Here is a 14,714-nt window from a genome sequence, read left to right on the forward strand (position 1 = left end):
GAAACGGAAGATGATCTTGCTTGGCTGCACATGCGCCTTATAAGAGCACTCTGCTGCTCTGAAAGGGCTGTTTCAGTGGGCCAACTCGGAGTGTTCTTGCAACTTGTGTAATATCACAATCCAGCCACAAATAAGGCAGGTATTCTCAATCAAGTATTGATACAGAAGAGATTATTTATTTCCCAGCCCTCTCTGCCACACAAAACAATTCACTACAACAGAGCTGTCCTACATGGAAGTTTCTATATCCTGATTGATGGAAAATCCTCATCCCCAGGTGCTGCACACTGTCCATCTGCAAAATATGTAAAGGCCACATAACCTAACCTTTTCACACCAAGAGGGAGGCTGCCTTATTATAAATCTGTATTTCGTGGGTCTGCTTCTTGATTATTTTAGACTTAGTCAAAAATTGACAAGTGACTAAATTCAACTTTGCCAATGACAGCCACTCTTCACACTTGTCTCTCTTAACAGATGCTCTGACCTTGGAAACCTCATGCCCAAATAACTACCCTGTGCACGACTGGGATCGGCCTCGTAGGCAGAGCTCTGGCAGCTGCACGTTTGAAAGCTGCGATCTGGGACACGCATCCACTTCAGATGTGTTGTCAGTGGGGTGCAAGTAAGATGGCAGAATAACCTCTTTGGGGTGGAGGGTGGGAAGAATCCATGGGATCTAGCAGGTTCCAAGGGAAAGCTGTATCTCCAGCACATGCTGAGTTCAACAGCCGGGCATCTCTTATAGGAAATACTGGACACTCGGTGATCAACTAATGGTGTCACGGGGGAACGCTTTGCTTCTATTCACAACAATAATATTAAAACTTTTTACTGAAACTGTTGGTATGGCCAAACAGAGTGATGGTGTTTCCATTTCATGCTGGAGAACTGAGGCATGGTGTAGGCGTTCTTGTGTCTATTTTCAGTATTCAACTCACAACTGACACTCCCATTTAGGAGTCAAAATCCTATTGGCTTTGAGGAGTCACGTTTTTTTTTTTGCAGAGTTTAGAGCAGTTCTGAGGTCTTTGCTTATCAAGCTGCCTCCTTAGCTCTTTAAAATAGAGATTGAACTGCTTAAGATTATGAAAGCTAGCTTACTATTGTCAGTGAATATTTTAAAAGATGAGGATGTTCCTGAAGATGCAGAGGCAGGCAGTTTGCAGCAAAAAACTCAGCAGCTCTTGAAGCTTTTGCCACTGGTTTTCTGCAGAGCTATGCAGTGTGGAGGAGGTTGGGAGAAGGACTGGTGGTGGTTCTTGCTGTTCGGGGGAGGAGGGATTGATGTTAGTGATGAATTTTTCTTTCTCTGAGAGACCGGCTGTCTGGCTATACAGATAGTGGTGACTTCAGTTGTTATGTGCTCAAGGAAAATGGGCAATATATCTCACTGTTGTTTGGGCAATATGCAAATAAAATGTGTATTGCCAGGTGGAAAATATGCTCTGCTGGTAACTATACTGATGCAGACCTTCCCGTTTCCATTACAATGATGGACTCTTCACTTACGGAGGTGAGTGCTGTCTCTGATGCCTGAGATGTGGTTTTGAACAGGTTCAAGCATTTAGTGCCTTACTCGGATCCAGATTGAGCAGCTATAAATCAGCACTGCTCCAAGGTGAATGGAGCTGGCATCAGTCAGCAGGGTGCAGTGACATCTGGTTCTGTGTGGGGTAGTCCCTTCTATTTGGGCACACCGCTGGGATATTGTAGTTACACTTGAACATCAAGACATTTAGGTCTGTATCTGGGTCATGCTTTTAGCTGTATTTTAAACAGGCTTGAGACAGTGCTGTTTCTGCAGCAATACTGAACTCTGCCAGTGAAGTCTGAGTGATTTTGCTCTTTTTATCCACCTGCAAGAAGCCACAGGATGTTTTAGTTGTGAAAGCTGCCTTTCTCTGCACTTTCTCCCACGGCTACCATGTAACAGCTGAAAAACGACATCTTTGCTGTATGAAAACTTTCCTTCAGCTGATGTGCTCAGATATGCCTTCACTGCTGTATTGAATCCTGCATCTACAGCTTGAGCTGTCAGTCAGCTTTCTCGTGGCAGCAGCAAGATGAGCTGCAGCTCAGCACACCTAGTTGTGCTCTGTGCTCAGTACCACGATGCTCACTATTGAAATCTAGACCTCAGCCCTGCCACGCGGGGCTTCTAATTAGCTTTACAAACTCCAGCATTGGTGTCGGCAGTGGTGATGGAAGAATATTGGTCAGTGGTTTCTGTGAACCTGGAAATAACCTTTGCAAGCCTAATGAGCAGGCAACCTCAGACCTACCCTAGCCGGTGCGTGGTACCTGCGAGTGCAGCAGTGGTCTGGTTGAAGCGGCAAATCAAGGCAGAAAGTGCAGTGAGGGTAAAAAGTAAGAGTGGTGGGGACTGCCTGTGGTTTCAACACACTGCTCGGCTGGGGTGGAGCAGGTGAGGAACTCCTAGCTTGTGCTGCTGCTACTTAAGCTATCTTAAAGAGGATAATCTCAAGGGCCTTTGCTTTATCCAGTCCTTCTGGAAAGTTACAGCCTCGCAAAGTTGTTTGAAATGCCTGAGCTTCATTGCTCCGGAGCTTTCTGTAATTCCAGCTGGGCTCAGAAATGTCATTTTCCATTTTTGCTTTTTTTTTATATAAACTTTCCGTGTGACTATTCTAGAGGGGGAAAATTAAAATGTTAAAGCTTGCCCCAGAGAAAAGGCAAATGGGCTGTCTCCAGTATCGGTTCTAAAAACTGTGACGTGCAGCAAAATTTGAATATCCTTGTTTAATAGGAAAAGTCTCCCTAGTTTTTTTTATTATTATTACACTCTGCTTGCAGATGTGTTTGAGCAGATCAAGCCCTTCAGCATGTAAGTAACTCAAATTATTTTGTCAAGGCGTCGTCACCGTAGGAGTTCAGGGGCTATTTAATAAAGGAGCTCTTGTGAGAGCGAGATGAAGCTTGGGCTTTTTATACTTGTTTTGATTTATAAAAGTGAAAGTTGTATCACAGTCTAAAAACCAGATGATAGGCGTTCCAAATGTTAATGCTTGTTTGGGAGGAGTTATACAAGACTGTGGACAGAATTTGTCTGCTGCGATAGAGGATCCTTGGATTATTAATGCTAATTGAAGGGATGGAGGGGGAAACAGTGATTAGGATTGTACTGCAGGATCTTCTTTGACACAATCCTTTTATTAGGAAGAAGAACCATTCTCTAATGTCCTGTGGAAACAGATTTTCTTAAGAAATCTAGAATGGGGGGGGGATGGTGTTTTTTCTGTTTAAGTGTACCCTGTGCAATCCGTGGGAGCTCACAATCCTAATAGCCAGCATGGGGTTTTAAAAACTGAATTGAGGTTTCTCCTTCATTGCAAACAGAAAGCACTGACCATGTGATTACCTGGGGAGGCAGAGGGCATGTAGAATGATATATTACTTTAGTCAGTTCCAGGTGATGCAAGGTTTTTTGTTTGTTTGGGTGGTGTGGGGGGTGTGTGTGTCTTTGTTTTAAAAGCCATTTAGATTTCTCTTGTTTTCATTCCAACATGCTATTCATTTTCACCTTCTTCTCCAATACTCCTATAGACCTAATGGCCTGAACAAGGCAAATGCAATGCTGTGTTTCATTAAGCTTAAGAGAGAATTCAAATACGAATAAAAATAGCCTGGATTTGCATTAGAGGAAACATCCGGCTGGCTGGGGCAAGGCTCTGCGAGTGCAGTCGAGCTCCGATGGGTGGAGGAGTGGAGAGGAAAGATAAGGCACTTACTGATGCTGGGAGCAGTCGGTTGCTCTCGGAAGTGACCGGGGGCCTTGGTCACCTCCTTTTCAGCTTTGCTGGGTTTTCTGGGTCCTCTGAGGATGTTTGAGGGGGAAGGGAAGATACCAGAACATAGATGATCTCTCGCTGATACGGTTTTTCTGTTGTGTCCCCCTGCTTCAGTAGTGTTCTTGGACACTTGATACGTAGGGAGCTACCCAAAGCTGGCTAGCTTCCTACCTTCTCTGCTTGGAGATACGTTTGGTGTTTTTTTTTTCTATTCAGCACTCCTTTTCAGCAGTGAAATTTGGAAATTTGTGAGTGGATTTCCTCACAAGTCATTACTGACTTAACCCTTTAAAGCTCTGTTTCACCCTGTATTTTCACCCATAAAGAGAGACCAATCTATCAATTGAATAAGCAAGCTGGAGTTATCCAGAGTGAAATGAGGAAGAAGGGTATTTCCCATTCAGTATCTCCCTTGCCATTTTAAAAGACTTAAAAGGACGTTGTTTTTGTCTGTGATGTGAGAAGTCTCTGGTCCAGAACCGCACTGTAGCAGCTAAAGGAACACGAGCAAAACTGTGTACCAGCCTTTAACTGCTGAATTCCTCTGCTGTTTGCATACAAAGGAGGAGGCCTGAAGCCTTCTGAACTGGCTAGGTAATTGTTATATATAATATTGAAAACTAGTGTCATTCAAAGACACATGCTAAAATGTACAACACAACATGAAAGTTTCTGTGTTCCGAATCATCTGTTTAGTCGAGCTGTTAACAGTTTTCTTTACCTAAACGAGCCTGACATCTATAGCTGAGTGAAGGTCTGTGCAGCTCACTTGTGGAGTTTGAGGTCAAGACCTTGAAAATGGATATATCTTGATGCACAGCATTAAGATAGAACAGTGGTGTGGTAACATGTACGTTGGTCTTCTGAAAATGTGCATTAGAAGCAAAACATGAAGTCAGGAACCAAAATACATCTCTAAGTATGATATTCCTGAGATAAGATTTCTGCAGAAACATAGTTATCACTCCTAATGATGATAACATGCTAAGCTAAATACTGTATGTATGGGTGGCTTTAGACTAGCAGATGAATCTGCATGCACTTGCCATCTAATTCTTCACTGCTGAAACAATTTAGGCACAGCTGGGGGAATTATTAAAACTTTGACATACAAATTTTCTACTAACACAGCAAGTCTTTCCCTGATACTAACTCTTCTCTCTTTCCATTAAGATCAACTGTGCAGAGCCAACACCACCAGCCAGTCTGATCCCATCCAGGTCAGGTTTTATGCAAGCTTTTAAAAGCCTTCATCAAGATTGTCTAATATGGATGAGTATCTGAAAGAATTTTATTTTGGCAGTGATCACTTAACTTCACCCCAAGAAGTTCTTACATCCTCTGTGGAAAGCACTGCACCAGTAACGGGTAAGCCCTTAATTTGGGGCAGACGTGTGAACTTTTTGCACAGAAAGCCTTGGAAATAGATATGCTCAAGTCTGTGCATTTATTGAACAGCAAGAGCTCTGTCTTCTGTTGCCTGAATTTATAGGCTGCCTTGTTATGGAGAAAAAATCACCCAAGTGCTCACGTGAAAAAGAGGAAGATGTGCCAACTTCCGTAGCAATGGAGAAAAACAACGATAAGGATCCGGCTGGTCCTGTATCAGGTACAGTAACTGCTGCAGCGCGCCGGCACACCCGCACTGAGGAAACGTCTTGCTTCCAGCACATCTTTGAAGTGGGGAAGCTGAGTAAGAAAAGTAACTAAATGGTAACTTGTGATTTTCTGTTGTTGAACATACTTTTGCCTGCAAGTGCTCTCAACCCTCCCTGAAACTCTGAGTAGGAATAAGGCTTTATCTACTTGCAGGAGGCCGGTAGCCTATAGCACTACAAGAAGTAAACGTGAAATAACTTAGTGAAATCTTGATGCTTGCTCAGCTGGCAAAACATGTGTGGGTACTAAGCCCCAGGCAATTTTGGGAGGAGAGAGAACGTTTTCATGGTTTTAAAAAGTTTAGTGACACAGCTAGACTAAATAACACCCTCCTCTCTTTCAAAACTGATGCTCAACACACAAGAAGCTGGGATGGGTCGAGGAGAGATGAGGATAGAGGCCTTTGTGTATGGTTCTGTCTTTCGCTATAGCCATAAACACCCAGAAGAACTATTCTTACCAGATCTGCTGGTGCTTCTTCCACTTAAAGACTAAAAGCAAAACAAAACTGGAGTATGTGTACACAGTGTATTTAAGCTATTTTTAAAAAAGCTGATCTGAATAAGCAGCACAGAATACGTGTGCATGCTTGTTTGTAACCATTTTTTAACCTTTACCTAAATATAAAACTTTTTGTCGTCATTTCTTGTTTGGTTTTATTTCTTTCTTTAGTACTATCTTCCTGAAATCTAATTCAGTCCCCTCACTTAAATGTATTTTCTTGCTACTAATTTGCCTCTACTGTTAGTTTTCATATGTGGTCTTAGGTGCCTTTGGCAAGGAGGAAACAGATATGCAAAACAGATCAGAAAGAGTCCAAATAGCTTTAAAGTCTGAGAATCCTGCTGCCTGTTGTACACCTCTGAATAGAAAGTGTTTCTAGTATTAGAACAGAGATGCTGATGAATCTCCACTTGTGGTTTTTGCTATTACCACACAATGTCTCTTCTAACAGTGCTTGGGAGCCAGGTCAGATATGTAGGGCTGCTGCAAAAATCAGCAGGGACAAAAGGGAGTGCTAAGCAGAGCAGTGCTAAGCAGGTTGTTCATGTGAAGGATGAAAAGAGAAAGCACTTCAAACCTGAAGGTGTCGTGTTTGGTTTTTTTTTTTTTTCTGCCCTGTGCCATTTCTTTGGCTTGCATATGTGTGGGTGTGTGTGTATGACTAAAACATAAAAGAAAAAAAAAATTCTAGATGTTCTAAAAGGTATAAATAGTGACCAGAGTTACTGCTACACAAGAAATTAGTGTGACTGTCAGACTTTCTTCAGTTTCTTAAATATTTTCCTTTTTAAATCTTTTTAATAGCTGTCTTCCTAGAGGTTATTTTTGCCTGCTTTAAAGCTTTTCTAAATTGCAGTACTTGGAAGTTTGTGTTGCTTATGAACTGGCATCATCAGTTCCTGAATGTATCAGTTCATCATCACTCATCTTCTGGGAAAGAAAGTTACTTTGTTGGCTCTATCAGCACCCTGCTAGTTCAGATTTTGGGTACAAAGGACAGTCCAAGTGTCAGACTATGTTTGAAGCTTATGGACACCTGAAATACCACAACTGTATGCATTTCATGACCTGGTTGTGCTCAAGCTCCTCTGTAACGGCAGCTGAAGTAGCATCTATTGCTTGACTTCATCTGAAATTCCAAAATGTGAAAGAAAAGAATTACAAATACTCATCACTTCTCCTATTAGTTTGTGCATGGGATTTTTTTTTTACATATTCCTGTGCTTATAGAATTCCAAATAAAAATTAATTATAAACTGTCTCTTCAAATAGCAAACAAACAAAAAAAACCCCACCCCATGCTGGTAGCAAAATAATGAAATTCTTTTATCCAAGGGAATATTACTATAACTCTTGCAACTTCAATTAGAGCAACTACAACCGGGAGTAATAGTCTCGCTTGTAGACATGTAACACTTCTTATTGGGATTTTTTCCAAGCCAAACATAATTATCATCACACTTCTTTCTTTATGTCTTTATAGCGTTCTTTGCTGCTGCCTCTCCTTCTTAATGTCCTCTCCTGGCATATGCTGCGATTTCTTTCAGCCCTGTTGGTCCATGGCTAGTACACTGGATGTTGGAGGCTTGTTTTGTTTTTATCGTTACATTTGGTTTTGGGAATGTTTCTCCCCAGGTGTGGATCTGACCAAGAAGGAATTCTGTCCCGTGATGGAAGAACAAAAACCTGCATTTCAAAATGTTTTAAAGCAAGACCCGGTAAGAGTCCTAGTGACAGTGAAAGATAGAACTGGTTTGGCTGAGCAGTGACAAAGAAAAACACTGCAGGAGGGGACAGGCCCCTCCGGTGGTGTTGTGGCTGTTCCCTTGCTATAACTCTCTCTGACATGCCTTTAGGAGGTGGGCCAGGAAAAGAAAAATAATAAAGAGCAGAGTGAGGAAGCACCAGCTGTGGTTCCCAGTAGGAAAGGTAAGAGGTTTTTGCTGAACGCATTCGTGTAACTCACTGGAGCGCATGCCTTGGTCACTTGTGTCAAGACCTGTGTGAAGAGGTGCGGAGCGCTGCCTGCCCCCCACCAGTTATTATGAGGGGTTTTTGTTTTAAGGAATAGTAGCTGCAGTTAAAGATCAAAATGGATTAGCGGTGGAGAGAAGGAAAATGTTATCATGCAAAACCTGCTTCCGTGATTTCTGCGGATACTGATCTAACCAGCTCCATCTTCCTCTAGACAGGAGGGAAAATTTCTTAGGAGTTGCAAAGGAGTTGGGATATTTGAAACAGTTCTGGTATGCCTGCTCTCCCCACAGATTTGTAAAGCAGCATCCCCTATGCTAGCTAGGGCTTGAGGTAATATGATACAGATAAGGAAGATGATGTTTCTACTGAACTGTGCCTAGACATCTCTACTCTTCTAATCACCTCACCTTTCGCCTTTGGAATTCACCAAAAGTTAGTGATGTAGCATCCTGTAGCATCACATAACATCCTGAACCTATGGGCTGGGGACTTAAACCAAAACCTGTAATTACCCATTCCTGTACTAATTAAATGCCAGTTGAAGCCAACTAAACAACTAACTTCTGGGGCTTTGTGCAAGTGCCAGTGCTGTGCTGTCTTACTGACGCTAACCCTAATGTACCCTGAGGTACACAAGTTGTTTTTACTGGCAAGAGCTTAACACTGGAAATCTTTAACAGTGGCTTCTGTTGGAGCTTAAAAGACTTTCACACGCTGTTTTTTCCCTTTTGTCTAAGAACTTTCCTCTCTTCTCAGGGATTTCTCCTACTGCAGGTGGCATTAAAGCAGATAAAACAAAGCAAAATGAGCCGTAAGTGTTTTTGACTTTCAATGATCACCTGCAGGTATGAATTTAAAGCTGTGGTCTGTTACATGATTGCTTCTTCTTATCCTACAGTGACTCTCCTAATGAGAAAGAAGTGGAGGTAAGTCTCGACTGCTTGTATCCTTAAGTATCTCGGACAACAGAAAGATCTTGTCAATAAGCCCTTATTAATATCTTGTCCTATATAAAAAGTAGCTTAAACTGGATGTATTTCTATAAGTTGGCTTCTGAAATCTGTCTTTCCAAGCCCAATGGAAATTTTGGAAAGGACAGGATGGGAAAAGGTGGCAATCTGTAAAACTGAACAAAAGATTTGTCATTGCTAAAACATTTGTTTGCAAGCTTGAAGGAGCATAGCTGTGACCTCCTCCCAGGCAGAATGTGCTGATTTAAGACAGTTTTGTCAAAAGACACAGATGGCACACTGCGTGTTGCCAGGATATCACCTATTCTGGCTGCAGATTATTTCTCCCATCAGATGGGAAGACTGGCTTTGTGGAAGTGGGCCATGTTTGCTTTCTCTTCTGTATCTCTCCTATACCTTTGTTCGTGGGGTGTAGTCCCAAATGTCATGTCAGTATCCAAATCTACTGTAAAAGCTTCTGCATCACTTGAATTATTCTGAAATCTTTTCCTCTCCCACAACAGGCTGAATTTCTGAGGTTGTCTTTAGGGTTTAAATGTGACTTGTTTACCTTGGACAAGAGAGTGAGGCTTGAAGAAAGGTCCCGAGACTTGGCTGAAGAAAATTTGAAAAAGGAGATCACAAATGCTCTAAAGATGTTAGAGGTTAGTATTGGCCAAGGCTGGTAGGGTGGACGGGATGAACAGTTGTGAAAGTGTCTCTCTTAATACGGCTCTTTTTAGGATGCCCGCGCGTGTGTGTAATACATTATAAGCAAATCTGAACAAAGTCCTTAAGTGATGCAGTTGAAATATGAGAGACTTGGCATTTGAGGGGTAACCGTCATCTGAGCGTGTTGTGCGCTCAGGCAGTGGGGAATTTTTCTGTTGCACAAACATCTGGCAAGAACCCCTGTCTGCAGCTGATTTTATGCTAGGTAAACAGAAGTCTCTGCCCACTGGAGGTCTGTATCAAGTTACGCTGATTGAGGATGTTGGGTGTGACCTTTTGACTGTGTGGGCATGAACACAACCCCTCAGTGCCTTCAGTGGGGTTCACCCTTCTTTCTCTACTCATAGCTCACACCAGTTTTCTTACCAATACGCCTCCTAGGCTTTAGTTCCTTTGTGTGAAGAAGATAACCAAGCGCAGGAGATTATTAAGAAGTTGCAGAAAAGCTTGCAGTTCCTTAGCCAGTATGCAGCCCGAGTCGCCAGTAGAGCAGAGATGCTGGGAGCTATTAATCAGGTAACTGTTTCCATGTAAATGTATTTTGTAGAAAGTTAAAAGCCCCTAGATGTAAAGGGATAGCAGTGTCTGTTTGCTAGGCTTCTGGTTCCAGAATTAGATTTGGGAATCTCCTGTATGTAATGCAGACTGACCAGTACAGCTTAGTTCTGGCTTTCTCTTCTCAGATCACTGTCTGTGGTGTTATAAGGAATTCCAGGCACTTAGAGCAGCTACATTGCACTAGCATTGTGCAAAAACATACAACAGAAAAATGGTCCTGATTTAAAACAAAAAAAAAAAGCCCAAAAAACCAAAAATCCAGAAAAAACTTTGCGTCAGAGGAATGTATACAGTAGAGAGCACAAGAATGCAACGTGGTAACAATAGTCTTGATGCTCTAATGGTAATTCTGTGCCTTACAGAAAGGGCAGCTAATAAGTTAAATCTATTTTTACAAAGACCTGCTCAAATGTTATGTGTAATTGTGTATAATGCCAAAGAACAGCATGAAAATATGACTTGGCAATACTAGCAAATGCGTGGTGGCAGCTGAGACTGTAGATCAGAGAAAGATGAGGAGGAGTTGTAAGGGCTCAGAAAATGAAGACTAATTTATTTTAGGATAAGAGTAACCACTGGAGAAATGAGACCTATGTAACTTGGGCATGTGTTGAGAGATGGGTTGTAGTTTGAAAGAGCGGACAAAAACGAAGGGATGTTGCATCACGGTGATACAAGGTGAGAGTAGCTGGTTAAGGGGGAAAAAAGTCTTGAACTCTAAGCATGATGCAGTTCCTCAAAGAGCCACTTCTTTTTCCTACTGCTGTTGCACTCGCTCTGTTAGGAGAGCCGTGTCAGCAAGGCTGTGGAAGTAATGATTCAACATGTGGAAAACCTGAAGCGCATGTACGCAAAAGAACACGCAGAACTTGAGGAGCTGAAACAGGTCCTGCTCCAGAATGAGAGATCCTTTAGTTCTCTTGGAGATCGAGGTAAAGCTGCTTTGTCTTTCCTCTTTCTAGCACCTGCTAGATAGGCCCTTATCTAATTGAAGCTTAACATGTTAGGTGGAGGGGTTATATGACTGTTGTATCTCCTTTCCTAAAAATAGAGGGAAAAAAAGCCATTTACTAACAGTATTAGAAACAACACTCTGAAATTAGACTTGTATGTAAACTGTCATGAATCTCGGGGTGGGGGGGAAACATTGCAAGTATGCAGTAACGTTCTGGCTTTTAGAAAAGTGCATTGCATGTGGAGGTGATAATCTTATTCCTTGTGAGCAGTAAATTTGGGTGCTCACTTACACTGGAGCACTCCCAGTAGCTATTTCTGGGTAGCTGAGCTTTGGCTGCTCTCTACGGATGCTTCCTGCTCTTTTCTAAATACGAATTACAAACTCCTTAAGTGCAGGTGCTCTGAAGTTCCCCCTCTAAGCAGATGGTACAGTGGTCAGGTTTTCAGATGGTGCTGTGCACTTGTGGCTTTGCCAGAGAAGGATTAAATTCTTCTGAAAAATAGAGCATGTATTTTAAAACCAGAAAGGGCAGTCTTGCACACAGCTAAAATCCTTGCAGGAGCCTTCTGAATCATGGGCTATTCCTTCCTGACTGTAAAAGATTGTCCTGTAACAGGAGACTGCCTCAATAGTAGAATAATACATTTAACGATAGCAACAGAAATTGATGCTTGCAGAGGATGTATAATGTGTGAATATTATGAACTTCTCTAACGAAATAGAAAACTTTTTCCTGAAATCTCATTTCTGCCTTCTGAGAGTACTCTGATACACTCCTTGCTTAAATAGATACTGCAAAAAGTCAGACCTTTAGCTGCAAATAAAGCTCACTGCATTCCTGTAAGCCTTTCTGATGTTTGATCTCTTTACAGATGAATCTATGAATAAAAAGCTACCAAATTCTTTCAACTTTAAGGTAATGGTCATTACAGCTTAACATAAAATTTCAAGTGTGTTTTTAAGCGTGTGTGTATTTGTGTTTTTCTTTTGCCTTGTCATGCGCTGGTGCTCTGCTGTGTGCTTGACTTGGTAGTTTTCTGTCTCAAATACGGGCTGGTGTCATCAAACACGCGGATATATTTTTCAATCACTCTCACCAACCCAAGGGAACTGCATGTGGTCCCGCTTAGAAGACAGTGTTCACGGAAGCTGAAATGGCTATGCTCTCACACAATGGTTAAGAAATATTCTTCATGTATGGTTCTCTCACCAGGGCTACAGGTTTAGCACAGAGAGATGAAAAAAATAGATCGGAGCAATTCAAATTGACTGTAGAAATTCCTGTGAGCACCGTTAGGAGAATTTAAATGCCTTCAATTTTGGTATTTTGCTGAAGCTGTGCATCCAGCCTCACTTCAGACGCTTAGCGGGGTAAAAGCAGTTAATGTGGAAAGATGCTGCTTTAAAGAATATGGTTTGGGCTGTGCTTTTGATTTGATTCTTCTTTGTGTGTCACTTCAAGCTAAGTATCAACATCTTCTTATACATTTATACATTTTTTTTATATCATTTGTAATAAAAACAGATGGTATTTTATGTGATCAGTGAGTAATCCAGTCATTCCTTGATAGAGTCAGTAATGCCTCTTATTTGTATAGCCATCATCATCCCTTCGAAGAGTTAGCATTGCAACATTGCCTAGGAGTGCTGGAAATGCAGGTACTGGGTTGCCACTGGTAAGTAGGGGTTCCCAGATGGTGAGGCGCTTTACCTTCTCCAAACTGGCTGGGCTGAAGCGCAAAAATGCCAATGCAGTAAGTGTGTCAAACTTCTTCTCTAGGCCCAATTCCATGAACCTGATGGAGATGAACGGAGTGATAAATTCAACAGGAGATCAAGCAGTTGGTAAAGTTACTTGGGCTTGTCTTTGAATAGGTTAAATATTTTTCAGCTCCTAACTGTGCCTGTATTAAGCAGCTTATGGAGCATCTTGAGGTATAATAATGTTTAGGCTACACCCTTCACATTAGTTTTACATGCTTCAATAGGTAAATGAGCCTTCGTGACTAAATGTTACAGCTCTTCTTTTTTTTTATTTACTTTTTTATTAAGGGTTGAGAGTTTTTTAAAACTATCTCAACTGTCTGGCTTTAGAACTAAAATATGAAATCTAGGCAGCTGGCATTGATGGATCTGGTTTTTGTGGGGTTTTTTGTGGTTTTTTTTTTTTAAAAAAAAAAGAATCCTAATTTCAGGCAACTAATTTTGAAACTTATTTGTCTAAGGCCTACCCAAATGAGTAGGCTGCTGCTGAGTTTCTAATTTCCTGAGGGGAAAATTAAGGCAAATTTCTTTAAAATATGACAGGGGACGACTGGGAGCAAAGCAAAATGAGAAGCGTCCTTCACTACAGCGTTTCATTAGCACGTATTCCTGGGCAGAGTATGAAGACGAACATGCTGAAACAAAGTAAGTTCAATAGCAACCCCCCTCTGAGGTGTGTGTGCAGGGTTGGTTGGTTTGGTTTTTTTAATGAACTCTTAACTGTCCACCACTGGATCAGGGCTATAAAGTCAAGCTATTGTGAGCTCTCTCAAATTGAATGCTTGATGGAAAAGCTTTGGAACTGTTGATGCTTGCTTACAGAAATGAGCAGTCGGAATCACCTGCTGAAGTACAAGAAGAACCATCAAGGAAGGAAAGTATCTCTGAAAAAGGAAAATGTTCATCAAAATGGAACCTAGAGTCAGTGTAAGTTTTCTCACATCATCGCGAGATAAAGCAATGTTTGGGTGGTGGACTTGGGAAGAGGAAGCAAAGCTGTGGCTTTGTTAATGTCTTGTTAATGCTGACTTCTTAAACCAACTGGGAATGAGTAATCTCAGGTGCCAGTGACTCGCCCCACCAGGGATTCATTACTAATCCTCTGTGGTGAGGTAAAGAGGGGCCTCATGCTATGATCCCACCTCTTCTGGTTACTCCGTGACAGCTGTTGTAGCTGGGCTACTAGGTCATGCTAACATGTACTCTTGTAAAAATGATCAAGGATTTGAGGCCTGTGCAAAACTGAACAGCAGCTTTGGCACACACCGAGAGACAAGTAGTTATCAAGACCAACTCCAGACCGTTCCAGCTAACTTCTCTGGATATCTCAAGTCAAGGAAGAGAGGCTGTCCTAAACAAGTATCCTTTGGAAGCCCCTCCTTACAGGAAAGGAGGTCTGCCATCTCTGCAGAGAAACTGTTTATTCCGTATGAATATCCTACGCTAAGCCTCCACTTTGAGCATTCCTGATCAAGGGGGAGACAAGACAATTATGCCTGTGTGTAAAACTGAGAAGACAGCAAGAACAAATATTTCCTTCTATTGTTTGATAAAGGATGGAGGTACCCAATATCATGAGAGGTCTAGGATTTGGATAGTCAGTGAGGGTAAGACTTCTCCCTAACCTCAGGGAAGGCACCAAAGCCTTAGAAAACAATAAAACACAAGGCCAGCACTTTTCAGTGCTTCCTGCAAGCAAGATTTCTTCAGGAGCTGCAAGGCAGCTTTTGTGAATCCTCTTCAGAGACATGGCAGGGGACAGGGAGCACGGGTGCCTGAACTGGGCTCGTGGGTCAGTCA

The 14,714-nt window shown here is 42.0% G+C and overlaps 1 protein-coding gene across 4 annotated transcripts in view; it reads left to right on the plus strand.

Annotated features, from left to right (window-relative positions):
* IRAG2 (inositol 1,4,5-triphosphate receptor associated 2) overlaps nt 1–14,714 on the plus strand; it is a 41,207-nt gene that overhangs the window by 25,284 nt on the left and 1,209 nt on the right. For all 4 annotated transcript variants that reach the window (XM_075161024.1, XM_075161006.1, XM_075160997.1 and 1 more), the window contains 17 exons: nt 478–625; nt 1,435–1,516; nt 4,986–5,032; nt 5,116–5,180; nt 5,305–5,421; nt 7,611–7,693; nt 7,832–7,904; nt 8,709–8,763; nt 8,851–8,878; nt 9,427–9,567; nt 10,016–10,150; nt 10,977–11,124; nt 12,023–12,066; nt 12,749–12,826; nt 12,931–12,995; nt 13,458–13,559; nt 13,737–13,841. In XM_075161024.1, coding sequence (XP_075017125.1) covers nt 478–625; nt 1,435–1,516; nt 4,986–5,032; nt 5,116–5,180; nt 5,305–5,421; nt 7,611–7,693; nt 7,832–7,904; nt 8,709–8,763; nt 8,851–8,878; nt 9,427–9,567; nt 10,016–10,150; nt 10,977–11,124; nt 12,023–12,066; nt 12,749–12,826; nt 12,931–12,995; nt 13,458–13,559; nt 13,737–13,841 — 1,516 coding nt within the window. The remainder of the gene's footprint in view (nt 1–477; nt 626–1,434; nt 1,517–4,985; nt 5,033–5,115; nt 5,181–5,304; nt 5,422–7,610; nt 7,694–7,831; nt 7,905–8,708; nt 8,764–8,850; nt 8,879–9,426; nt 9,568–10,015; nt 10,151–10,976; nt 11,125–12,022; nt 12,067–12,748; nt 12,827–12,930; nt 12,996–13,457; nt 13,560–13,736; nt 13,842–14,714) is intronic.

The sequence above is a fragment of the Calonectris borealis genome, chromosome 1, assembly GCF_964195595.1.
Source record: "Calonectris borealis chromosome 1, bCalBor7.hap1.2, whole genome shotgun sequence".
NCBI classification, from domain to species: Eukaryota; Metazoa; Chordata; class Aves; order Procellariiformes; family Procellariidae; genus Calonectris; species Calonectris borealis.